This window comes from Leuresthes tenuis, unplaced genomic scaffold, assembly GCF_036924035.1.
Source record: "Leuresthes tenuis unplaced genomic scaffold, fLeuTen1.0.hap1 SCAF_5, whole genome shotgun sequence".
Classification (NCBI taxonomy): Eukaryota; Metazoa; Chordata; class Actinopteri; order Atheriniformes; family Atherinopsidae; genus Leuresthes; species Leuresthes tenuis.
The window spans coordinates 2,984,094-3,010,688 of record NW_027325359.1 but is presented as its reverse complement, the minus strand read 5'-3'; the positions used below and the strand labels follow the sequence as shown (position 1 = coordinate 3,010,688).

The following is a 26,595-nucleotide window of genomic DNA, read 5'->3' as shown; positions in this document are numbered from 1 at the left end:
ACAAGAGCCATGTGTTTTAGCTCCACGCTTTGAAGGGCTCCAAAAACTTTTCAAAGCTGCTTCTGAGAAACATCGCGTAACGGGACAGAGAGAGAGAGAGCGCGAGAGAGACAGAGGGGACAGGAGAAGAGGAGGAGAGTAGGGGTTTAGACAGAGTAAAACTGTGTGGGAAAGAGATGGGGTGCAGAACAGGCTGAAAAATAAATATGCTGTCTTGTATGTGGTGATTGAATAGCAATTGTTGAGGATTCCTTTGTTGGACTAACTGTGGAGATTCACAACAAGAGGTGAGTGTACAGCGGGAGTGTGACAGTGAAAATGTGAAAAAGACGAAGTGGAAAAAAGCGTAATTCTTTTGGCTTGAGTGGACAAACATGAGGGGTTTCTTTTGTGATTTTGCTCAATTAGTAGGGTATTTTCCCACAGTTTAATGCTCTTTCCATGGGTATTTTTTCATAGATTCATATGTTGGTGTGCTCTGATTCCACTGTTCATTTTGAAATAAACTTACTTATTGATCAGAGAAATAGAAAATAAATGTCAATTAAGGTTAAATTTCATATCTCTAGCTAAAAGTCCATTTGTGTGTTTCTTAGCATATCACTTAAGTTGGCCGATCGCTGTTTCAAAGATGCAGCGTGAAGATCTGTCAGCCAGAGAGGAGTTCACCTACAGCCACATGCCCACTCTGGAGAGAGGAAATGGGACACTGGGACGCCGGGGTGACAGAGGATCAGAGAGAAGGCCAGACAGGGGGGAGAGGGATAGGCCCGAGCGGGACAGCTACACAGTAGACGTGAGGGCCAGTGACCTGCAGCTGGCCCAGCCGGAGCCTCTAAAGCACCCCTGTTTCAGCTACAGGGCCTGGCTCTACAGTGTCCTCATAGGGGTGAGACGCAACATGGTCAGGGAGTTTAACAAAGGAAGCACACAGCAGGATTAGACCTTTCTGTCCATGACACAAAAATTGCAGATTGGGGTGAGTCATTTTCAGATAGAAGAGTATCCCAATCTCAAATTTTTGAGTGACATGGCAACAAAAAATCTTGTTTTGTGCCTCCACAATTAAATGAAGAACAAATACCTGGATGTGGTTGTTCCCTGTCAAATATCAACAGTTTGTCAATGGTTGTATTAGTCTGACTATCCAATTTATTTATCTAGAGATCTGTGTGTGCATGTGAGAGAAATATTTGTTCTGCTCTACCTGCTGAATGCATGAGTGTCTGTAACTGCATATGCATGCATGCACGCATATGTATGTGTCTTCAGGGCTGTCTGCTCATCACATCTGGTTTCTCCCTGTACCTGGGAAATGTGTTTCCTGTTGCCATGGACTACCTGCGCTGCGCTGCAGGCTCTGTAAGTGCACATCAAAACAACACAGTCACCTTTGTGTTTACATGCTTAATCCTTTCATCTTAACAAGCACATTGGCATAATTTTTAAATTGACTGAAGTGGCAATATGGCATCTGTTTAAAAGAACATTTCAGCAGCTCATTTGTTGATGTTTTTTATAGGGCATCCCTGCAGCAATAGCTAGCTTTGCTATTGCCAAGAACAGACATGTTGCAGTGAGTAAACAATTAGCGCAGCAAAAGCTATAGAGATTATCATGTGATGATGCTTTTTTTAAATAAAGATTTTTCAAAGGTGTAGAATTATATTATCAATATATTTTTCACAGGTGTCAGATTTCCAGGTGGTCTATGTGTCAACATTTGCTGTGACGACAACCTGCCTGGTTTGGTTTGGTTGTAAACTGGTCTTGAACCCCTCTGCTGTCAATGTAATTCCATCCTCGGTCATAGATAATGAGGGCTCCAAATCCCTGGGTTGCACTTTAGTTATTCTGAAGCATTTCCTGCATCTCTTTTACTCAATGGTTTTGACTATGTTCTTTTTCCTTCTCTGTCTCTTCACAGATCAACTTTAACCTCATCTTGATGATTTTGCTGGAGGTGTTGATGGCCAGCACCGTCATCCTGTCCGCCCGCTCAGCAGAGGACTGCTGCTGCCACAGGAAGGTGTGTGTGAATGTGTGTTTGTGTGATTGATTGCTTTTGTTCCTCCATTTGATGCCTCCTCATTCTTCCTCTCCAAGTTGCTTTCATTCCACCCTAACCCTGTTCAATTTCTCTGTCAATCGTGTAGTCTGTGACGTATAACAGACCTCTGGTTATTAAACCTGCAGTGTTCCCCACTCGAGTCCTTAAGGCATATTCTGTGAGTATAGATTTCAGCGATGTAATATCTGTTGTTGCTCTATGTGTCTATCATTGAATCACTGATAAATGTCCCTAAAAGGTGATTGAAATAATCGTGGGAATCTCTGCTGTGTTTGGAGGGATTATTGCGCTCAACATGGACGCGTTGCTGCCTGGTCCATACTTGTCTGTCACATTTTTCTGGATCCTTGTGGCTGTAAGTTTACCCAGTAAAGCCTTCTTTAATTAATACACACAGCAGCTCAGAGTGATAAGTTATAAGAATCCCATCAGGTACTGGCCTGATAATTAAACTTTGCATGTAATCCATTACAGTGTTTTCCCAGTGCTATTGCCAGTCATGTTGTATCAGAATACCCCAACAAATGTCTGGTGAGTACAAAACACTGCACAAAACACTGGCAAATTAACTGCATTTATGTTGTGCTTTTCTAGTCTTGTTGACCACATCAAGGTTCACCCATTTACACATGCATATTTACACATACATTCACACAACACTTCTAAGTCTATACTACTGTGGCTTTGTGATGCTTTTACTCTATTATACAAACTCCAGTGAAGGCATCCAAGAACATGTGGACTAGGGAAGGATCAAACCTCCAACCTCCTAAGTGGTAGACAACTGATCCGCTTCCTGAGCCACAGTCAACATCACAGTATACAAAATTTTTGCAACTCTGGTTAAAACGTATGTTTTTGTGAATCGTTGACCCAATCTTCAAAATGCATTCAAGCTATAAATAAACATTAGAACAGAGATCCACTACTGCAGAGATTTCCCAATTGTTCTGAAGATCTTTTCCAACATCGTAAGGGATTTATTACCCTTTTCTACCAGTCCCATGACAGGTGTTTTGCTTTCTTATTCTTCCACATGTCTAACTGACTTCCAACATAACATCCAACTAATCGCTATTTCCTTATTATATATCTAACTCAAGGAAACACTTTATTGCCTCCTACATCGTGGGCACCAATTATTTTCATTTTCAAAGTGAGGTATTTTGGACCTAATGGCTGATGTTGCTTGGGTAGCATTAGAGAAGTCAGTAAATTTACAAAGCTTTGAAAATTGCATCACCTGGCCTTTCCTAATGATAACTGTGAACAAGCAAAAATTCTAACAAGCTAATTAAGCTAGTTACCTTGATAGAGATTAGAGCTCAAACTCTTGGGATCTCTAAACCTTTTTATGCAGCAATTTCCATATTTTAACTGTAATATTGTGCAAAACACAAACTAATACATTGATGTGGGTTACATTGTGTGTGTATGGGGGGGGCAGTGTGATATGTAATATTATTATTATCTATCATTATATTAAATGAACTAGTCCCAGTAAAGAACATTTTAGATTCAAATGTTTAGGTTTCACTAGAAACACACCCTAAGAAACATCTAACTGGAAGAGAATTCAAATACTGTCTAGAATTTTGTGGCGCTCTCTGGCATACTTTTCCCCTTCCTGCTACTTTCTGTCCCATAGGAGGTTAATTGGTATGGCTGTCCTCTGCGGCATAATTTCACAACTGTACTTTTGAGATTTATCTCCTTTCTTTCTTCTGGTTTGTTTCTCAGGTGGAAGTGCTGATTGCCATCAGCAGTGTGACATCTCCACTTCTCTTTTCGGCCTCCGGCTTCCTCTCTTGCAGTGTAATCAGCTTTATTGAAATTTTCCTTCACGATGTGCCTACAGCCAAGGTGAATTTAATGACTTGAAAGAGTGTGATGTGCAGATTTCTAAATATTCCCTATCCAGCCTTGACTTCCAGCTGACTGTAAAAAAAAAAAGAAGCAGACTTTTGAGAAGCAATGGAAGTAACTCACCAGAAATATAAAATTTCCTCTGTATGTCTGTGTGTGGGTGTAAGCAATCCTACGACATCCTGCTGTTGATTCTGATGGTGCTGCTGCTGGTGCAGGCAGTTCTTACTTCAGCCACAGTAGTGCACTGTGCCACATATAAGAGTCAGCTCCGCATGGGAGCTCTGGAGTGCGACGAGAGCATGCGAACCACGGCCCGTTACAGCGAGGTATGGCAGGATGAAGCAATAGATGTAGGCAAAAAAGTCAGAATCTGTCTTTTTTATTCTCTGTTTGCTATTCTTTCCACTTCCTGTGAGAGACACAAGTAAAATAAGACGTGTATTTCCGTTACAGATACTCTCATCAGCTGTAGATCACTTAAATGACATTTAAACATGACAAGATCAAATATAATATGATAGTCAAACATGCAAAAAGGAAGTCGTGCTGCTCAAACTCACACATGAATAATACATGTTTTTATCACCCTTTCCCCCTCTCCCTGTTTGGCTCTATCAGCAGGATGCATCCAATGGAACACTGCAAGATTTTGACAAGGACAGAGCCTGGAAGGCAGTTGTGGTCCAAATGGCTCAATAAGCAGAAGTTTGTACAAAAGTGGAAAAAGGGAAGAAAAGGAGGGATGAAGCCAGGTTTGTAAGCTCTAAGAACAAGGACAAGGGTACTAGTCAGAGACTAGAAGAAAGAAACTGGGGCGAATGGAATGTAAAGTAAAAAACAAATGATAGAAAGGAGAAAACAAGAATGTTCAAAGATTTTTTTTATTGGTTTTACATTAAGATAATTTTATAGATAATACTTTGAACACATTTCTTTCATGTTTCTTCTCTGGATTTTAGTCTTTGTTTCATTCTCTATGCAGTAAGGAGTTATTTGACAAAGACACAAAGTATTTTTTGATAATGATACCATGTACAGAAGATATAATGAACAATCAAGTGAGATAATGATTAGTAATAGACCCAAGCGTTTGAGCTTAATCATAGAGCTCATTATATGTTGACACATTAATCTTGTTCTGCACTATAAATACATGAAACATGACTCATTGTGAATTTAATTGATGCTGCAGTTTTGTTAGAAATAAACGTATATTCCTTCAAAGAGAATCATACAAACTTTTCCACAAATGCTAAAGATAGCAAGTGTTTAATACTGTTTGTTTTTCTAAATGGTGAATGCTAAATTATCTCAGCACTCTAGTTTCCATTCAGCAGTAGACCCTTTTGCGTCAGAGTGGCTTGTCATGTATGCAGCAGTTTAAACGAGAAGATTTTTTATTCTTTTATTGCAGACATGCAGTACTGATGTAAAGAACCATAACTCAGTTTATGTCTTACGTTAAAACTGAAATGTCACTAGCTGTATGTAAAGATGTGTTTGTTGCTCAGTAATGTTGCAGATATGATCAATTATCTGCAAATTGTATAATTGTTTGGATAATAAAGAAGGCAAGAAATCATGATGGCACCAATTCCGAATCGTTTTCTCAGAAGTATAATTGTTTATTTATTTATTTTTCATATAGATGACTGTGATTGACAGACTGTTGGTAATTTTTTTTGCAAATTAGCCCTGAAATTCACTCAGATCTATCTTCTTGTTTGGAAATTAGAGCGGTGCTTTCATTATTACTGTAACCTAATGTCATAATGACTTTATATCTTCTCTGAGTTACTTTACTCTTACACCCTTTTTTAGTTATGTTTAATATGGTGACTTTGAGGACTATGGCTGAACTGTCAGCTTGAGCTCTTGGGTGCAACTTCCTGAATTTATAAGTATTCCATTTAATCAATTTTTGCTGTAAACTATAAATGTCCCCCATGCTGTTGGCTTTAATCAATTAACTTTTGAAACTTTCTCTACACCTCCTCCAAACATAAATATTATATTGTTGCAAAAGAAAGTTTTGTTTTGACCTCATCAGACCACAACTGTTTCCTGTGTACAACTAATTTAGCTTTTTATTGAAAACCTAATGCTGAATTTTGTGGTGAGGATAACAAAAAGGTTTTTCTTCTGAAGGCTGTTCCATTAGGGCCATATTTATCTGGGTATGGCTGCACATTAGAACAGTGCACAACCACTCAAGGGTCTGCTAAATCTTCATTAAGGCCTGTCGTAGTAGAACACTGGTTTCAACCAGCCTTTCTATCAAATCCCTGAGAGAGTTTTGTGTGCAGTTCCAGGCCAAAGTTTGACCTTCATCATCCCTGATAACTACCATTACTTTATTACGTTACAATCTCTGGAAATGGCTCGACGAAAAAGCTTTGGTATCTTCTTACAGTCGTTTCCTGCTATGTGGGAACCAATTATTTCCATTTTCAGATTTCTAAAAAGCCAAAGTTTTCAATTTAGCCTTATTTGTTCTTTCCCACAGATGACTGTGGAAATACCAAAGCCCTAATGAGGTAAGTAGGGAAAGAGATCTTGATCAAATTATGTGAGAGCTGGTTTTCTCTTTGTTTCCAGTCTAAAATTGTACAAATATAATAAAAGTAATACACACATCTTGCTTAAATATTTAATTTCTGGCTTTTGAGATAAGTCCATCTCTCTTCTTGATTATTAGCAGAAACTTTGAACAGTCACTTCATGGCATATACTTTCATACACTCTTGGTCAGTTTGGTTTGCCAAAACAAATATATTCTCCTCAAGTTAGGTCTACAATAAAAATGGCATGCTGTTTTGTTTAATTTATATTGCCATTTAGCCTAATTCAAACCACCACGACAGGAAGGTGTAACATATATTGGACTTTAAGATCAGGCAGGTGGGAGGAAAAGAGACAATATGATGAGGAAGTACGTCCTGTGAGACGCTTCCTTAACCGGCGAGAACCGGCTTGAGGAAAAAACTGAGTTGCTTTTTAGTCTCGCTGGCAAGCATCGGGGACGCGCCACCTTCACGCGCTCGGAGTGACTGAAGACCTCAATAATCCCATGAGATATTTAAAAGCTGCATGTGATTCACCACAAGCAACACTTACAGTTCTTACTACCGTCGACTGAAATTAATCTTAAATTAATTTAATAAATTACCTAATGTCCTTTATCAACTACCTGTTGGCCTTACTCATGACACTTACATATACGGTCACAGGTTACCCGGTGCAACTAGATAATAGCAATATAGCAATTGAAATAAGCTTTTGAACTACCTTTAGACAGCTTAATGTGTCGGATGGTCCACGACAAAAAGAACAAAAAAGAGTCAGGATAAGATACTCGCCACACCCAGCGAGTGTGAATGACAGACATCTTTTCCATTCGTTGTTTGCATGTGTCTGTGGCCAGTCCCACTCTTTCAGATGATGGGCATGTTGGATAAACCTATGAATATGCCAGAAAGCGCAGTCAGCGCCTCGCAGTTTGGTTGTACGCCGAAAGAACGGAAGGTTTATACAGAAGCCGGTCTTCATGGCTTTACAGCTGAGTCTTACAGTCTTTAACAAGCCAATTGTGATAGTAGAAGTATCTTGTAATGAAAACGAGCCTAATCTGAAAACTAGCCTAGTCGTTTTTATCAGCAATCATGTCGGAATCCAGACACTAAACATTAAAAAAGGCTGGTTTTGTTGTATTTAAATACAAACCCCTAATAATTATCATATAAATAGTAAAAAATGTAGTTACAGGTTGCAACATAATATATTTTTCTGTCAACAAATCACTGAGCGTTCAGTTCGGCTCAAAGACAGCTAATGTGATGAACAGCAGAATCCTAATTTGTTATCTCTTCTCTTGTTTCTGAGGAAGAGGCTGAATAGGGAGGGGAGGGGGGAGGGTTGGAGGCACTGAGGAAGAGGAGCTGGGGGGGAAAGGCGGAACAAACCGGTGAGCTCGGATACATGCTGTAGCTGCTCGCCCGCACTGCAGATTAACTCTTACCGTGCCGGGAGAAGCAACGAGACATGGTGAGTGTTTTTATTATTATTATCCCACTACCTGCCGGTACATGGCACCGTTGTTCGCACCAGTAGAGCAATTGTGGCGTTGGACGGGTTAGTGTGGACAGGTAGAAATTTAATGCAGGTACTGAGAGTCTCCTGTTCTCTCAACCAGGCTCAGAGAAGCGCGCACACTCGGTTTGTGACCCACACATTGAATTGATTCACTTGATGTTCAGAAGCTCATCCCCGACCGGCTGTTCGGGAGCTATCCGCCGCCCAGGTGCTGAAACAGCTCGTCATCTACAGGCAGCTGCAAATCACTGCATTGTAATGTCTCGGCTGAAGGGTTGTCCTCGTGGTCGCGATTCTCTCCGCGCCCTGGACTCATGGACCTGTTTGGAGACAGCAGGGAGAAGCCAAGTCAGCTCTAACTAGGACAAGATGATCTTTTAAAGAAATGTGCCTTGTTTGTTTCTGGTAGGGACGAGCTGACAATCAAAAGTAAGAAAGCAGCGAGGATAGTTTCTGTTTTTTTGTTGTTGTCCCCCCCATCTCCTGTGTATTATTTCCTCCAATCTATCACTGGAGTGCCATAGTTAGGCAACCTGATCAGATTTGTTTCCCCTGTGTCAGAAAAAAGTAGCATATTCATCCTGAAAGTTCTCCACCCTCTTTAGCCATCATCTAATTAATAATGAATGAAGGAATGAATGAAGCTCATCTCCCTCAGCTTTAGTCCTGAAGTCTGACTCTTAATCTTTGTGGCTGGCTTTACTGGCCACTGTAGAGCGGGATGTTGTAGTAGCCAAAGAATGTGGGATTCCCTGTGTAAACACTGGTCTCATCGCCTAACTGAGGGGCATAATCTGTCGGGCTGGAGCAGTGCCAATGGCTCTTAGACAGCAGTGCAGCCACTAACTCAGCCTCTAAAATGTGGTGCTGCTCCTTTAAATCTAAATTATGCAAACTTTACCTCACCTCATATCTTCCTTGAGACAGTCTTTGAAGGTATAGTTAAATAAAGTTGACTGTTATCACATAGTATGTGCAGGAAAGAGTGAAATGTGTGTGCAAAGCCAAGAGGGACATCATGTTCTCTTTGTCAGATACAACAGAACACCTACTATGCATGTCAGCATTAACACTGAATGATGTTCACTGAAAATGCTCCTAAGGAATCCTCTCCTAATTATCCCTCTCACCATATGTACTTTAAAGCTGACTAGAGGACACTAATTGGCCCCTGCACTCATAAAACTGCAGTCTTAAGATTCCCCTCTCTGAGATATTAAGGATATGTTTCAACCCTGAAACAGGGGACTTGGCTTTTAAGGATTTCATTGATGAGCTGTTTGGTATAATGAGAGGAAAGTGAGAGGAGGGCAGAAAACGGGAAAAAAAAAGCGGTGGAGAGAGAATGAGGATAGTTGATGGTAAGGGGTGATATTGAAACTCCCATGAAGGGCATTCACATAACCTTCATGTGAGAGGATCATGCAGCAGATGCTACACAATTTCTGCTCTGTAAATGCAAAATGCATTCTTATTTGAATGCATATGTGCACACACTTACAGATGCACACAGCATCACATTGATGTGAGAAGTGTCTGGGGTCAGCTGACATCTTTGTGTGAACACGATCTCCTACAGGGATCATTAGCCCTGGCCGTCCAATGTGAGGCAGAGGATGAATTAGGAGTCAGCATCTGAAAAAAACGAGGTTGTTAATGTGTCTCAGTGTAAGTTCTACTTTTTAATCTGTTTTAGGTTAGCGTCGTCCCCAGAGTAAAAACAAGGCAAGGGCAGAACACACACTTCACTGGTCAGAGGGTGAGGATTAGTTATTTTCAGCCACATAACTGTATTCTGGAGGATGATGGTAGGAACAGAGAGCTGTCTTGTGTGAGATATTACACAAAATAAATTCAAGCTACAGCTCTTTTGACACAGCAATTATCTAACGTATGTTCCAAGGAAGAACATCTCTCATCTCAGGGTGCAGTACATTTGTGAAAATGCACAAAATGCTACTAGTAACTGGTCATTTGTCTTTCAGGAAAGGATTGGTCAGAACTTCTTCTTTCCAAAGCTCATGTAACAAATCCTCAATCACTCTCCCTGGGAGCACAGGAACGACTCCTAAACTCAGCTCATTCCTCAACCTGCCACACAAAGAGTGTTTGGACTGAAGCCAAACTCTGAAGAGACGGGGCAAAACACAGATGCACATAGACAAGGCTGAGGGAGAGGTGTGCCTCTGAACGTTATGTCAACTCTTCTTTAAGAGTTGTACTGCAGTTGTACTGCATGTACTGTAGGACAGTCTGAGCTCTAAAGAACACACAACTCACAAGATGACCTCTCCACTTTCCCACATATAGTGACCGGGACTGAAGCTGGCCACACATTCCTGCCTGTATGTGTGCATCACATTATTTTTACAAGTACCTAACTACAGCAGGGAGCATCCAGTCTCACCTCTATTGCAGAGGAGGGTTGTAGGGTGCCTGCTTTTTGTTCCGCATGCAGAACATCCTCGATCAAAATCTAGACATGGCCACGGCGCTACTCGCAGGCGAGAAGCTGAAGGAGCTTATCCTGCCGGGCTCCTCTCAGGATGAGAAGGGCGGGGCACTGGCTAGCCTCATGGTGCAGCTAAAACTGGAGCTGCCCTTTGATCGTGTCGTTACTATAGGGACGGTCATCATCCCCATCCTGCTGGTCACCCTTGTCTTCACAAGAAACTTTGCAGGTGAGATGCTCAGCCACAAGAGGGCGTTCTGTGTCAAGAGAATCCAAAAGCTATTTGCCTTATAAGACGAAAGAGTTACTGACAGAGTTGAGTAAAAGTGCATCAGAGTTTACATGCATACCTGCCCTTTGTTTCTTTGACAGCTACATTTTCTTCAAGAAGAAAATGAGGCATAAAGGACAGAGGACCAGTGTGTGTGGGGAGCAGAAAGATAGAGATGAAATGGCAATAAATGCTAGATATTAAGGAAATGGACTTTAGATGAGAGGAATGGGATGGGTTGCTGAAGGGAGGCATGAAGAAGGAGTTTGCTAAAAAGCAGAGAGGAAGCAATGCTTTGGATGAATGTTACCTCATTGCTGAGTCATAATCTCTGCTGCAGAGTTTAACCAACTGGGACTCAGAGTTTAACTTGAGCAGCAAAATGATTTCGGTGTTCAGACAGTTTTACATATGTTTTTAGACAAATCAGCAGAATTATTTCCCTAATGCCATTGCAATAAGTATTGCCATTGCATACATTCTTCTTATGTCCAGTAACAAAAATAATACACTCGCTGCAGCAATTACTTGCACATGGTTGACAGTGAAGCACAGTGATTAAGTTTGGTAAGAACAAATGTTCTAACCTCCTTGATCAAAGCTTAGCAGGTGATTATCCTTTCCGAAAGTACTATGACTTTGGTTAGTGACTCACATCATTCTGGATGGATGATTCTAAAAGCTGCTCCAAGGTACAAAACTCAGAGATGAGACAGGAAGTTGGTTCTCAGTCAGCCAGGTCCAGGCTAAGAGCTTGAATAGTAAGTGGACTTCTTCTCTTCATTCAAATAAGTGGTTTTAATTGCTAAACTAATGTTATCATGAGCGTTTGTTTTTCTGACCTCTCTCGTATAATTTACTGAAGTTTTGGACAAATCTTGTCAACAAAATAAGAGAGCATAACATAGTAACTGACAGGAGAGGAGTGGAAATACGAGCCAGGATATTTGCACTGTAGCATTCTTCTCTCAGCTAACAAACTTGAATTATATTTTGAGGTATTATTCAAGAAAAGTTTTACCTTAATGTTTCTTTCTGTGCTGTCCTCAGAGGAATCCATATACTGTTACACACCACACAACTTCACCCGAGACCAGGCACTGTATGCGAGAGGCTACTGCTGGACAGAGCTTCGTGATGCTATTCCTGGTGTGGAGTCTCATCTTTGGCCTTCACTGTTTGAACACAAGTTTCTGCCCTACGCCCTGTTGGCCTTTGCTGGAATCATGTACATTCCAGCTTTGGGCTGGGAGTTCCTTGCCTCTACTCGGCTCACTTCAGAGCTCAATTTCCTGCTTCAGGAGATTGATAACTGCTACCATCGAGCTGCTGAGGGACGAGCTCCAAAGATTGAGAAGCAGATTCAGTCCAAAGGACCTGGCATAACTGAGCGGGAGAGGAGGGAGATCATAGAAAATGCAGAGAAGGAGAAGAGCCCTGAGCAGAATCTGTTTGAGAAATATTTGGAGAGACGAGGCCAAAGTAACTTTTTGGCAAAAATTTACCTGGCACGCCACCTGGCTATTATCTGCCTCAGCTCCATCCCCATTTCCTACCTGAGCGCCTACTATGCCCGCCAAAGGCAGAATGAGTTCACATGTGCACTTGGTGAGCCTCCTGACATCAGCAGCTACTCAGAGCTGAAGCTCAGGGTCAACTGTAAGCTGCCTGCTGTGCAGTTGCAGCGTATCATGGCAGCGGTGGATATAGCTCTGCTCTGCACAATGAACTTCATCATTCTGCTTAATTTGCTGCACTTGTTTGTGGTGCGCAAGTCCAACTTTGTATTTGACAAACTGCATAAAGTTGGAATTAAAACACGGCGACGCTGGCAGAAGTCTCCGTTTTGTGACATCAACATACTGGCCATGTTTTGCAATGAGAATAGGGACCACATCAAATCGCTAAACCGACTAGACTTCATTACTAATGAGAGTGACCTTATGTATGACAATGTGGTCAGGCAGCTGTTGGCTGCACTTGCACAGTCAAACCATGATGCTACACCCACTGTGAGGGATTCTGGGATACAGACACTCGATCCCAACATGGATCCTTCTGATCTTAGGGTGGGAGAGATGGGAGGGGAGCCGCTGGTCATCAAACGGCCCCGGAAGAAGATTAAATGGATTACATCATCAAACCCTCTTCCTCAGCCATTCAAGGTAAGGCAGCTGCCTGAGAAAAATTTCTGCATCTCCTGTTGTAATCCAAGATTTATTCAACATCACTGAGAGCAGAGGATAAAACCAAAACTGACCACAATAAAACAAGAACTTCTTAAATGGAGAATACTAACTAATGTCCTTCCAGCTAAGAAATTCTTGATAAGACCTTCTTTGTCTCAAGTGGAAGAGGAAAGAACTCTCACTTAAGATTTTCAATATATGTGTATACATATATATAACTGTTTCTTATATCCACTTGAACTGTAGTTTAAGCCATGATATGTTTTGTCCTCTGTCCACTACAAAGGAACCTCTTGCCCTGTCGCGTTTGGAAAATAACAGCAAGACTGAAAAACCCAAACAACTCAGACGCAAAACAGTGGCAGACAGTTTTATGGCACCTCTTCTGGATAACAAGAGCACACAACATTCTTCACCAAAAGGTATGCAGAACCCCGACTACACAGTGTGTTATGGAAATAAACATATGTTTAAAGCGGCTTCTTAATGCTTTCAGATGATAATGAATAAAATTACATGTGGAAGGTAATTGGAATAATGGATCGCCTCAAATTCTTCAGCCTACCTAATGACAGACAACTTAGAGAGCTCATATCATACGTATTTAGTGATAAATAAGTCTAAAGATTGGAAATAAGCTTCCTCTGAAGGGTGGCTAGACTTATCTGTAGGGATAGGATGACGAGCTTGGTCATCCAGGAGGGAGTCAGGGTAGAGTTGCTGTTCCATCATCTCGAAAGGATTCAGAAATGTGGTCAGTATGCCTTCTGGATGACTACCAGAGAAGTTGTTTGGGATATGTCCTACTGGGAGGAGGTCTAAGGTAGACCCAGGTATATCTTCCGACTGGCTTGCAAACACCTTTGTGTCCCTGTGGAAAAGCTGGAGAAGGCTCCTCGCCACCATTACCCAGTCCAAGACAAGCAATAGAAAATGGATGGATGGATGGATATAAGCACATGGTTTTATTTTCAGGGGTGTACAAGAAAATATTTACATGATCCTTTGGGCAAAATACCCTTGTTTAAATGTTCTACTTTATTTGACATTTCTGCAGCACCTAATGTCTGTATCAGTCTCAAATGTCTCCTGTGTCTTTACAGCCTCTTATACATCCACCCAATAGCTGGCTGTCAGGCACTTCTGAAATGTTTGTTTCCTATCTTTTGCATCTTCTTTGTGTAATGCAAAACCTGCATTGTCAGAAACATTGATAGGCATTTCATCTTGCAAACAAGTGCATAAGAGGGAGGGCAGCAATGACAAAAGAAAGAAAACGTAACATCCATCTCTCGATCCATTAATTTTCTATACCCACTTAATCCCATTCAGGGTCTCGAGTGGGCTGGAGCCAATTCCAGGCGGGGCAACAGGTGTGGTACACGCGGGTAGACAATCCATCACAGGGCCACACAAAGACAGCTGAGACACACAACTATGCACGGTCACACTCACTCCAAGTGACAATTCAGAGTTACCAATTAACCTAACATGCATATTTTTGGAGAGTGGGAAGTGAAAACCTAACATGCCACACTCTTGTCTCATTTGCTTTCTCCACTTTTCCAAAACAAGTTGCACTTTTCAACATGTAGCCATGTGGAGTGAAGAAACTAAATCTACAAGGTCTTGCGCCTTCTCTTACTGTATCGGGTACTTGTGAGCTTCTGCACAGGCATGGATTATACAGCTTGGCTGGCAGTTGGAAGTCATCTTTGCAGTTTGTTCAACTAATGTTTTGTTTGCCAAGATCCATTTGACCTGAGGAGACACAGAAGGAGGCCCATATCACACTGCTGGTTATTCACTTACACTTCATTTTGGTGAATGAAAGGCATAACCCATCGCCCTCCAACAGCCGAGATTGGTCAAGAATGATGGAGTGCAAGGCATCTACTCATTCGTTGCTTGAAGTGTGCCAAAGTAGCATATAAATCTGTAACATGGTGACTGATAATTGAGGGAACAAAAGCCTGAATTACAGAGGAGTAGCTTTTCTATGGGAAAGAGTAACCCCCCTCCTTTTAAATCTTCTTTCAGCAGTATTGTTTCCACTTGCAGCACATAATAACTCTAATGAACTCATTACACATTACCTAAACAACATAAAATGGCAAACACATTCAGTGAAAATATTGGAACAATAAGCTGAAAAAGATTCTGACATTTTTCCAACTCTATGAAAGGAAAATCTGTAGAGGAAGCTTTAAATTCACTTGCATATATGATCAACATTGCTGTGACATCCTACCTGTTTTGAAGTCAGACTTTTCGTTTTTAATTGCAGATATCGGTGGAATCGAGAAGAAGCCCCCACGTAACTTCTCCCTGGATGTTCACCCGTATATGCTGACGATTCGTAAACCTAAAGTGGAGGCCACAACCATAGAACCCCTACCCTCAGAGCACAACATGGATGCAGTTTATCTAGAAGGCACACACACCATTGTTCATGTGTCTGGTGCAATTACAGGTAAGCCTTATTAGTTTGCTCTTCACAAAGCATCTCACTTAATTTAGCTGTGCCTTTCATTGTGTATTCTTGCTCTGTGGGTATAGGTAGTGTTCATGTTTATCTACTTGTTTAAGAAATGTTGCTCATGATGCCTTCTATTGTGGCTAATCACCTTCAGCAGACTCTATTTCCCATTATTTTCTACATGCTTGATTTTGACTTTTTATTTCTCTCCACTACTCCACACTTGTATTTTCAGAAACTAAGATTTGCTCTCCTGAACCTTCCAACACAGCCTTTAATACAGTGACTCTACCCACCACCACATACGTCAATGGAGTGAGTCCAAACCCTCCCTCCAGTGAGGACCCTCTCAGTCCCAAGCCCTCGCCTCCACAACCAGAACCTCTTGCCCAAAAGGAGAACCTGGAGTCACAAACTCCACCCCTAACCAGAGCTCCAACACACCAACTGCTGAGCATACATCACACTCTCTTTGAGCAAGAAGAAGATGAAGAAAACAGAAGGGACAGGCTGGCAGAGAGACCTGGGGAGCTCATTGCTGCAGGAGAATGTTGAAGATTAAGTGTGATTACCTTCTGCACTGCACATCACAATCATCACCACAATGTCCATCACATTCCATCAACATCCATTTTTTCTTCTCTTTGAATTAAGTCACATACTTCTTCTAGATTGGGCTGACTGACAAGTAGAACTGGGACAACAAGAAAATAGCAGAAAACTTAGTTTTAAAAAGAAATAGAAAAAAAAAGAAATTTCACAGCAGAAAGAAGAATGTGTGTAGAATATATGTATTTGGTGGCGTTGACCAATGTGTTACTGTCGGAAACGATGTCAAAATTATGTCTCAGGATGACTGTGTTCAGCTGATCACCCACCAATGAAACCAGCAGCGATATCATTCAACAGGGTGCTACAGGGCAGGGTCAAACAGCTACAATGAAAAGGCATAAGAAGGAAAAATGAATGAGCTTTCTAATACAGAAGAAAAAGTCAACCAGCCTAAAAATGCATATTTGCAAAGAGGACTGCATTGTGACTTCAAACAAAATGTATTTTAAACATATGATTGCGCTTTGTCCCTTTATCCCAATAGCCAAGTAGAAAGGTAGCTCATGCAATACAGTTGTTGAGATCTGCACAAGTGATATGCAAAAGATCCCAATATATTTGTGGCAATAATGTATGCGCTTAGAGCATTATACTTCACAATTTGCTACACATGTATACACACTGTATATGACTCAGTGTTTGTGGAGTGTTTAAAATATATCATGTTTAATGCTTACAGTTACCATTTCACCACTGCATCTTTACTCTATGTGCACTTAACTAATATTAGTAAATTGCACATCTCATAATTGTTAGACAACGCAGAACTGCAACACTGTTCAGATGAACTTTCAGATGTATCTAATAAGACAGAATATCTGTTGAAATCAAGGAAATGCAAATGTGTTCTTATTACTTATGATGAAAGAGGCTGGACTCAGATACATTGTTTTTTGTTTTCTTCTGGCTTCTTGTGGAAGTGGTGTAAGTTGAGGTGAATGAATAGATAGGTAGACGTTGAATTGTTCCTCATTCAAGGGTCAGTTACAAAGTGATTAAGCTTTCTGATCATCTGGTCTGACACAATCTACATTTCTTTCTGTAAATATAATTTTGAAGGAATTTGTAGTTACAATAGTTGATACCATATTTGCAGGAAAACCAAGCATATATGCTGTAAGGTATGATAGCCTTTTTTTCACAGGAAATGAGTCAGTGAACAAGGGGGAAGGTGCCGACCACGACCTCTCCATATGCAATTTTTGCAGCTACATATATGATTACAGGAACTTCAATAAAAGGAACTGTTTGTACTTACCAACACATCAAGATGAAATCCACTCTAGAAAATGTTAACACTGTTGTAAAAGGCCTACATACAATATACGCACCGGCCTATGCATTTAAATCTCAAATCTAATCTTTTCTTCTGGGCATTAAAGGAAACATATACCATTGCTTACAATGGGAAATAGCACTTCTCCACTTCAGCCTCTTTACTGTTGCAAATAATATATCTGTTAAGGCTGCCTCAAAATCCCCTTGTTAGACTACTCAAGCACACTAAATGCATCCACAAGCACTTTATGACTAGTAGCACTAGTGAGTGTAAAAGCATGCAGTAACATAGCTCTGCTTAAAACTCAGTTACTGTGTTGGCTGTTGCAGAGATAAACCTCCGACACGCGGAGTCCAGACTTTGATTGTAATCTGTGAAATGTTACAATGAAAGATAAATAAAAACAATTTCTTTATAAAACTTAATCTGAGTGACCTGGCGATAAGTAACTACATGTACCAGAATGCACCGCAGCTGTCAGTTTCAACCGAGCAGTACGTTGCTGTACTACCGGGGAACAATCTGGCAGACGGGCTGGCTTTGTAAGTACAAGATATTTGTCTTTAGACAACTATCACTTTTGTGACTTGGTATGTTGTATTAGAGAATGGTTAAACGTATGATGAAATTATTTCATTTCATTGTAAATAATTTTACTAAATTCCTGTCGAACTTGCTAGCTAACAGTAGCCTGAGTTAGCTGTTGCAGTGTCCATCAGGGCTAGCTAAACCATGGAGTCCTCGTTGACTACATTTTTAACATGTGTTCTGGAAATAACGTTTAACTAGTTGTTGTTGTTTTTTACACCTTCCTTCGACTAAGTTACTTGTCTCTCAGCTTTCATGCTTACTAACAAAAAATACTACTTTTCATCAAAGATAATGCTATCCGTTTTGTTTGTTCTTGTATAAAAAGCAACAGTCTCTACTTTGAACAATAATTTTACTGCGTTTTAACTAAAAGCTACGTTTCGGCAGGTCGGCAGCTGTTAGTGTTACTCTTAAAGCAACGTCAGCAGTCATTGAGTGTCTAGCTGTCAGTGAACGCCTCACTACTCGGTGTGTACACTTTGCTGCCCGGTGTGAGCCTGTCCTCACTCTGCTCTCTGTCGCACACAGCTTTCAGTTCTTCAAACATGGACCAAGACAACAATCCAGAGGTGAGAAAAAAGACAGATCGTGCTGTGTGAAAGTAGTTCTTTTTTTTTTTTTTTTTTTTTGAGGGATGCAGTCTGCAACTTTCTTGCTAACCTGCTTAAGTTATTTCTCAATCACGAGTTCTGGGCCATTACCCCATCTTTCCCAAGATTGCGAGACATTGACAGGAATTATCTCTTAATCTTATTCAGAGGTAAACATGTCTTTGGTGTTTGCTGTTTTCATGTTTGTCAGGAGGAGTCTGTTGGGCCAGCAGCAGATCCTTCTGAAGACGAACTGCCATGTATACCTCCGGGGCTTGGTAAGTTGTTGTTTATCTTTGAGTGTCTCAGTTGTATTAGAGGCATGTTGTAATATATTTTTAAAGTACTTGACTGTATGTTGTTCAATGCTTTGTTGTGCTGTTTTTTCATGATATTTTTTATTTTTTTTTAGACTGAATAGTGCACAAGTTATCTGGTTATCTGTTACTGCTCACCTTTTATTTTTCTTATATTATTTGTAAAACTGTATGGTGAAATACAAAATGTTGTAACTCTGTTCTAAAGTCGCGCCTTTACTCAAATGCCTGTGAAAGACCTACATTAACATTGTTGATGATCTGCATTTCATTTTGTTTTGATGCTTGGCTTTGTCCTGTGTTTCAAATCCTGTCTCTGTTCTCTCTTCCTAGCGGACGGAGAAGCAATGGAGATGCTTTGGCAGTTGCGAGCACAGCGCCGCCAGTCCTCTCCTGAGCTCCCAGAGACGGTGACCCGTCTCACTGCCCCTGATGGCAGTCTCCTGTACCTGGTGGGCACAGCCCATTTCAGTGACAGCAGCAAGAAGGATGTAGCTACGGTGAGCCTGGGCAACCTAATAAATAATAATTACAGTAACACAAGTTTTTTTTTTTGTTTTTTTTTCCCATCATAATCATGTCCTCTTTGGTCCACATTGATTTATTCTTTCTTTACTTCTTTCCTAGATTCACATTTGTCATTTCTTTCCTGCTCGCACTGTGATACTCTTTTACTCTGTCTGTGTCTTATCTCTCATACCTGTCCTTTGTCTCCCTCATGCAGACAATCCGCGCTGTGCAGCCTGATGTGGTGGTGGTGGAGCTGTGCCAGTACAGGGTGTCGATGTTGAGGATGGACGAGAATACGCTGCTGAGGGAAGCAAAAGACATCAATCTGGACAAAGTTCAGCAAGCCATCAAACAGGTCAGGCTTTCTGAAAGAACTAACATAATGGTGGTCTGAAAAACAGCGAGGGCTAATGAAGTATGGAAAGAAGGGGGGAAGAGAGAGGAGGATGAGGGGAAAGGGTCACAGTGGAACGAGACACCGTAATCTGAATAAGACCGTATTGGTGTTGTTGTGGTATTTTACTGTAAAGAGATGGAGCAAATGGAGCCACTGCTGATGGAGATTCTGGAGAACTTCTATGCAGTTTTTAAGAACTTTCTTACTGCTTACTTAGAAATCTGTGGCTGTATTCACGAAGCTTTTTATCTTACCACAAGGAGTGCTCCCAGTAGAGTGCCTGTGTAGAAATCCCTCCATTAGCTCTCCTATAGCCGAAGTAGCCACATAACAGCAGCTATGAGCTAACAGAGCTATAGCTGTTCATTCATTCATTCTTCTTAAAGTATTGGTGAAATAAAGACAGATAATGCCTTAATTAGAGGCTGCATTGTCTAAGCCCCGTTCTCTCCGTTATATGGATCACGAGTTATCTAAATATCTTCCGAAGGATGCCGACTTTCACCAAACTGTTCTCGGTGAGCAGATAAACGTATTTCATGTGTCACAGCCTGGCTCTAAGGATGCAACAATAATGGGAGACAAACGAGAGTTTTTCCATTTATAAGAATAAAGTTTATTCTCAAAATTTTCTAAACTAAAGAAACGTGGATATCAGTTGTCAATAGTGTATGCATGCATAAGTGTGTGGATGTGTGAGCTATCAAAACAAGAACAAAACAGCTGCCGCCCCGTAACCTGGTCTAACCAAGTCAGACCAAGAGGGAGGGGGGGGACAAAAACGGGGACAACTGGTGGAGCTGAGGGGTCATCACACATGCCAGAAATAAGTTCCCCTTTAAGAGTTCACTAAGAGTGACGCACCGTTGCTATGGATTACGTCGATTCTCGTGCACGACCTTAGAAGCGCTCAGTACGGTGATTGGTTGTTTGAGTGCAGGCGATCTTGGCGAAACTCTTCCGCAACATCCCACAAACGAGCCCACAAAATAAACGAAAAACGAGGAAATAGCCTCGGCTACAAATGAACTCCTATCAAATACTGTAGTTATGGACAGTGCAGTTAGGAGAATACACGCATGATGACAAGTTTGTTTAATCTGCCCAGTTCCTCTCTCCACAACACTTTGTGTATTTTTGTGTGTTCGAACACATATGGAGGTAAACAATGATAAATATGGATTCAAATGAAATAAAAGGTGACAACGAGCCAATGTGTTTTTACGCTTGGGGCTATGCGTAATCTGCGTAATCGCTTACATGTTATACTTTAACTGCGCTCCCGGTTGTGAATTGCGATAAAGTGTGAAGAGTCACGTCTTACAGGGATAGCCACTGTCACCCAGCCAGTGACATCCAACTGGAACATGGTGCCTCTCAAACCGCTCTCCATTAAAATACGTGAATCATGGGTAGATCCAGGCCACTTTGCAACAACCTCAAGAATGTTAAAATTTGCATTAAAAACAACTTGTGTGTAGATGGAGTGGACTTTGTTTCGATTGACAAACACATCCTCGTCTATTGATGGCGCAGTTATTTTGATATGCATCCCGTCAATAGCACCAACCACACCGGGCATGCCTGCAGTTGCCATAAAGTTGGCTTTGATCCTGTGTAGTTGCTGATTGTCTAAAGAAAAATGGATAAACTGTTGTATGATATGTGGTCTAAATTGCATTTTTCCTGTTGCTAAACTTTTTGTCACTGGACTGATCGGGTTAATTCTGTTAGTCGGGGACGTTATTGCATCCTGCACTAATTCTACCACAAGTTTAATACCTTCACATTTTAGCCTATATCTCTTCATCAATTTGCAGTCCTCCATTGTCTCCAAAACACTTTGTCTCGCTGCAGTCATTTTCTGATCCTTTGTGAATAGGTCTTACTGAGTTAGGAGTCCTCTCGAGGACTTTTAAGCTCTCCTAGAGTTAGGTGCTACTTTTAGCCCTAAGATCCTTTGTGAATACGGCCACTGATCTTTTGGACGCTTACACAGCAGGAAACTACGTTTTTCTATGTGAAGATGTAGCAGTGTGATGATGTTGTTACCAGAGAATGCATTTACTCCTCCATTGTGTATGACGTGAATGTTTTAAGGCGTGTGTATCACTAGAAGCTGTAGATTCGCCCCCACAAAATATACCACATGGTTTGGCTGAAACACCTCCCACAAAGAAAGGGATAAGACCAGCGTCCGCCTTGCTCTGGTTTTTATCAAGACTGAAAACATTACAAGCTGCTTAAAAAGCTCCAAGTTTGGTTTCTCGGTTGGGTTTGGCTCTGTTAGTTTTGCACTGAGAGCTCAAATGCAGCATTCAGTGGTTTTCTATGGGCATGTAATGAATTACCTCTGAGGATCTTCTGTTCATTCCTTTTTTTTCTCAGAACGGGCTGATGTCTGGCCTGATGCAGATTCTCCTGCTCAAAGTTTCAGCTCACATCACAGAGCAGCTCGGGATGGCACCTGGAGGAGAGTTTAGGGAAGCCTTCAAAGAGGTAACTTGTTCAATAAAAAGAAAGAACAAGGACTCTCCTTTCATTTGTTGTGCTTGTCTCATTGTATTTGTCTTCTTTTTTTTTTTAACCTGTAAGCATTTCTTCTCACACAGGCTGGACGAGTGCCATTTTGTAAATTTCAGCTTGGGGACAGACCAATCCCAGTGACGTTCAAAAGGGCCATAGCTGCTCTCAGTCTGTGGCAGAAGGCCCGTCTCGCCTGGGGTCTTTGCTTTTTGTCAGATCCAATCAGGTATGAACCATCCTACTTTTCTTTTTATCACTTTTACACAATTCTACTGGAGTAAGAACCATTTTGCACTAAGAAATAGAAAAGATGTTTTTATTTTCAAGTTGATTTTAAAGCTGTAATGTCACACTCTGATGCTCTTTGTCTCTAGCCAACACAAAAACTTAGAAAATTTCATGGATAAACGGTTTTTAAAAACATTCAGTTCAGTGTTTTTGACTGTAACTGAATGGGATTGTTACATTAGAATTGTAAAGAAATGGTTGACAGAGGCAAAGTTATTAAAAAGAAGTTAAAATGTTAATCTAAGATACTAAATGAGAAATCATGACAGCAGTACAAAACATTTTGCTTTTAACATGCTTTATAGCATGTGTTGAAGCCAGTTTCACAGACCACTCTTGACTTGTACAGCCTAAAAAAGTCATTTTAAGCCTACAGACTAATTTTGTGACTGAAACCTTGTATTCTAACAAATTTGTGCTGAAGGGCAGTAAAACTTAGATAGATTTAGGTAGCTTAGGTAGATTTAGACTTAATCTTTTTCTTTATAGGTTTTATCGCTAAAATACTGTATGTAGACAGTAAATAGAAATTTCTCCTCCCCTCTGTGACCTCTAGTTGGCATTGATAAAATGTGTCCTATTTTAGTAAAGAGGATGTAGAGAAATGCAAACAGAAGGACTTGCTGGAACAAACCATGTCGGAGATGATTGGTGAGTTTCCTGCTCTCCACCAAACCATTGTGGCTGAAAGAGACATCTACCTCACGCACACGCTCCGCCAGGCTACATGCTGTGTGGAGGCCCCCTCTAATGCCCAGAGTATGTATTACAGTGCTCAACAAGCAAGTAGTGCCATATATTGCATTGTTTTGATTTCATCATATAGATGTTTCCCCGTCTTTGCTATTTTACATATTTGCATATTATGTTTATGGACTCATCTCCATTCATATGCACAGTATACTGTAAATATCAGCATGTATTATATTGTCTTTTGTATTATGTATTTTATTGTTTACATCATTTTATAGTATGTTGCTTAATTTGCCGTGTAATCGACTGAATAGTGATGTGAGGTTGTAGACTGTATATTTTACAGAATATTTGTTGTTCATTCTGTAGAAGTGCCTGCTGTAGTGGTGGGAGTTGTAGGAATGGGTCATGTCCCTGGCATTGAACGAAACTGGGAGAAGGAGCTCAACATAGATGAAATCATGAGGTATGTTTGACATATTGTTTGGATACTATAAACTTTGGATATTGGGTACATTTCCTGTTAGTGATTTAACAATATCACTGCTGCAGTAACTGTCTTTGTCCTTCTCAGAGTTGCACCCCCCTCACGTTTCAGCTGGGTGTTGCGCACTGTCATAAAAGGCGTCATGATGGGAATGTTTGGATATGCCTGCTACCGTTCTGGAGGAAGTTTAGGTAGAGCCCTGCTGTCTTTACCTGCTGTCCAGTCATTAATGGAGACACTGCGGCCGCCCCCTGCTTGACCTCGCTGGCCCGCTCTAAGCCACCTCTGACCTTTGATCTATTGAAACAATGCATCTATCACCAATGGCCTTAAGAACTAGAGGTGAGGCTGGAGGAAGGGGTTCACCAGCCCAAACTTTAAACTAACAAGGACCTCATGGGGGTTAAGAGCCCCTCACCTCGTACTGATGTCTGTAGACACAGCGGGGGCTGTACTGCCAAAGAAACCATGACAGTACTTTTGTTTATTTTGTTCAAATCCTGCATTTTGTAAGAGTTACAGAAAACTTATCAAATTTATATTTTCTCCATCATTCCAATGAATGACTCACACAGTTTTCATTGATAAGCATTGGAATTCTCTTCAGTCACCTGTCCATGAATGATGGAGCTAATTTCTTCGAGGCTGTTTCCCCAAGTCCTTTCTACTTTTTGGTGCCAACCAGATTGTTGGTAATTGGCCAGTCCAGCACTTTATTAGAGACAGTTAGTCTTGTTTCATACATGCAGCCTGTGGAAGTGAAAACAAAAGTTACATATAATGTTTGTCAACTATGTACACATTTTAATTTTGCAATTAAATGCATAGAGTGACTCGTGTGGTGTAAGGTACACATAAAAATATCAGAAAAGGAAGGTTGACCACCATGCTCCTAATTCTTGATATATTGACAGGCTAAAATGTTTGCATGCTCCTACAAACTCACATGCAAGATTAGTATAAGCAGCTTAATTGATTTCTCTGTCCTCCTAATTTAACCCATTATGACCAAAGGCTTCATTTTCTAAAGCCTTCTAAAAAGCTGAGCGTTTTCTGGAAAACTTCTAGCTGTTCACTAAAACATTTGATTCCTCAGTCTCTTAAGAAACTGAAAAACATTAAATAAAAAACATTTGAAAGGTAAAGCCCTTTTGCATTTATTGTAAATTATTTTCAACTACCCTCATATCTCTCAGTATTTAAAAGAAACGTATAAATGTCGGTGTCTTGAAAATGTTGATGCTTTGCACACATCACACCAGACTTGGAAGGTGAAGGCGCACACATGTTGCGTCGGGTCGTAATGGGTTAACAGCAAAGTGCCTCATACTGCAGCTATAAGGGCTACTGTTAAACTCCACAGAATGGCAACAATGTGTGTGTGTATACGTCATATTACACATGCAAATGCTCAGTGCAAGTTTCTTTAATTCTTACCTTATATTATTACATGTGAGGCCTGTTTTATAAAGACTGTTTACTTATACTCGGTCCAAGGAAAAAAAGCAAACTTTATTGTCTATTACTTAGTGATGGCTCTAAAGTGTAATAAAAATGGACATTTAATTTGTATTTACATTGAAATGATATCACAGCCCCCCCCCACCAAACTTATGGGCTCTCATACTTTTCACAGACACCCAACTTTGGCCTCAGAATGAGCATTGCAGACTTTAGAAATGTGTACATTAGATTCTGTCTCCAATACGAGGCATACAAACTAACGTAAAGGTTTTCACTGGCTCCATCTTTGTGTAAGAGTTCTTAATTGACTCAAATACCTGCATCATGTAGAGAAAACGATGTCTGAATACCATCACACAAGAGCCACCAGCAACTCTCATGAACCAATACTTCATTCAAAATAGAACCTAGAAAACATGTTGAAAGTAAGACATTTTACCATTTCATGAAAAAGTTTAGCTCATCTTGAGTTTGATGGTGGCAACTCGCCATGCTTACCGCTGTGTAGCATCCCCTTTTCTTTTGATATTTGGTAAACACCTGTTCTGATAAAGGAAACTAGCTGCCCAACAGTCCTGGGTCATATTTTTGTGTTTCACAGTGCACCAGATGTCCTCATATGGTAAAGGTCTGGACAGCAGACAGGCCAGTACAGAACTTGGACTCTTCCATTACAAGGCCATGCTGCTTTAGTAGATATTATTTGTATGCCAGAGAAGGCGGTGGTGATTCTGGATCATGTTCACTTATGGCTTCTTCTTTGCATGATTGAGCTTTAACCTGCATTTCTGGTTGGAACGGTGAACTGTGTTCCTGATTCCTCGCAGCTGATATCCATGACAGAACCATGTCTGTTTTTTTTTTGATCAGGCTGAGATAGCAAAGATTTATAATAATGCATTTTGATTTTATTTTACACATTTTCCCAGCTTTTTTGGAATTGGGGTTGTACATGCATTGTTATTTCCCAGTCTGATTGTGAAATAAAATCAGGGGATCAGATTGTGAGACTGAAATTACTTTTATGTCCCTTAATTTAGAGATTTCCACTTGATGATGATGATGATAATGATGAGTCGTTATGCCTACCCTCAAGTAAACTGAAATGTTCAGGAGGAATTGGGAGATTAAGCCTTATTTTGATATCACTGCTGCCTTTGACCCTCAGATTGCCTCCTCTGCTGAAGATTATCACCAACACAACCTGTATCCATTGTAGAGAGTCTTTGTGCATGAGTAAAAAGATCATGACTTGACATTTCTGGAACTACAGTCTGCCATGAATGATGTGTCAAACGAAAGTAATTGCATGGATACATGGCTATGTCAACATCGGTTCCAAGGAAATCCATATCTTGAGTGAATTTATGTGCAGTACTGTTGTATATAGTCTATTATTTACTGAAGCTGTATTAATG

At 40.7% G+C, this 26,595-nt stretch overlaps 3 protein-coding genes across 6 annotated transcripts; all 3 read left to right on the top strand.

Moving 5' to 3' along the window:
• On the top strand, positions 1-5,525 carry mlc1 (modulator of VRAC current 1). Of its 3 annotated transcripts, none has more exons than XM_072385463.1 (12): positions 1-287; positions 632-889; positions 1,273-1,362; positions 1,523-1,576; positions 1,690-1,791; positions 1,928-2,029; positions 2,157-2,228; positions 2,310-2,426; positions 2,546-2,602; positions 3,812-3,934; positions 4,105-4,266; positions 4,559-5,525. In XM_072385463.1, exons 2-12 carry the CDS (start codon positions 632-634, stop codon positions 4,637-4,639), a joined length of 1,218 nt encoding a protein of 405 aa, XP_072241564.1. In that variant the 5' UTR covers positions 1-287; the 3' UTR covers positions 4,640-5,525. The 3 variants fall into 3 exon arrangements, with proteins under 3 accessions (XP_072241564.1, XP_072241565.1, XP_072241563.1); XM_072385464.1 differs by having other exon boundaries at positions 597-889; positions 4,562-5,525; XM_072385462.1 differs by having other exon boundaries at positions 2-287; positions 597-889.
• A 2,372-nt stretch (positions 5,526-7,897) lies between these two features.
• On the top strand, positions 7,898-17,712 carry panx2 (pannexin 2). Of its 2 annotated transcripts, XM_072385461.1 has the most exons (7): positions 7,909-7,984; positions 8,133-8,461; positions 10,018-10,713; positions 11,806-12,920; positions 13,231-13,366; positions 15,232-15,417; positions 15,659-17,712. In XM_072385461.1, the coding sequence occupies exons 3-7, from the start codon at positions 10,485-10,487 to the stop codon at positions 15,976-15,978; spliced, it is 1,986 nt and encodes a 661-aa protein (XP_072241562.1). In that variant the 5' UTR covers positions 7,909-7,984; positions 8,133-8,461; positions 10,018-10,484; the 3' UTR covers positions 15,979-17,712. The 2 variants fall into 2 exon arrangements, with proteins under 2 accessions (XP_072241561.1, XP_072241562.1); XM_072385460.1 differs by lacking the exon at positions 8,133-8,461 and having other exon boundaries at positions 7,898-7,984.
• A 78-nt stretch (positions 17,713-17,790) lies between these two features.
• trabd (TraB domain containing) lies at positions 17,791-26,193 on the top strand. Its single transcript, XM_072385457.1, has 10 exons — positions 17,791-17,856; positions 18,434-18,474; positions 18,707-18,773; positions 19,146-19,312; positions 19,537-19,677; positions 22,108-22,218; positions 22,332-22,471; positions 23,120-23,292; positions 23,596-23,692; positions 23,801-26,193. The coding sequence occupies exons 2-10, from the start codon at positions 18,451-18,453 to the stop codon at positions 23,970-23,972; spliced, it is 1,092 nt and encodes a 363-aa protein (XP_072241558.1). The 5' UTR covers positions 17,791-17,856; positions 18,434-18,450; the 3' UTR covers positions 23,973-26,193.
• The last annotated feature ends 402 nt before the right edge of the window (positions 26,194-26,595 follow it).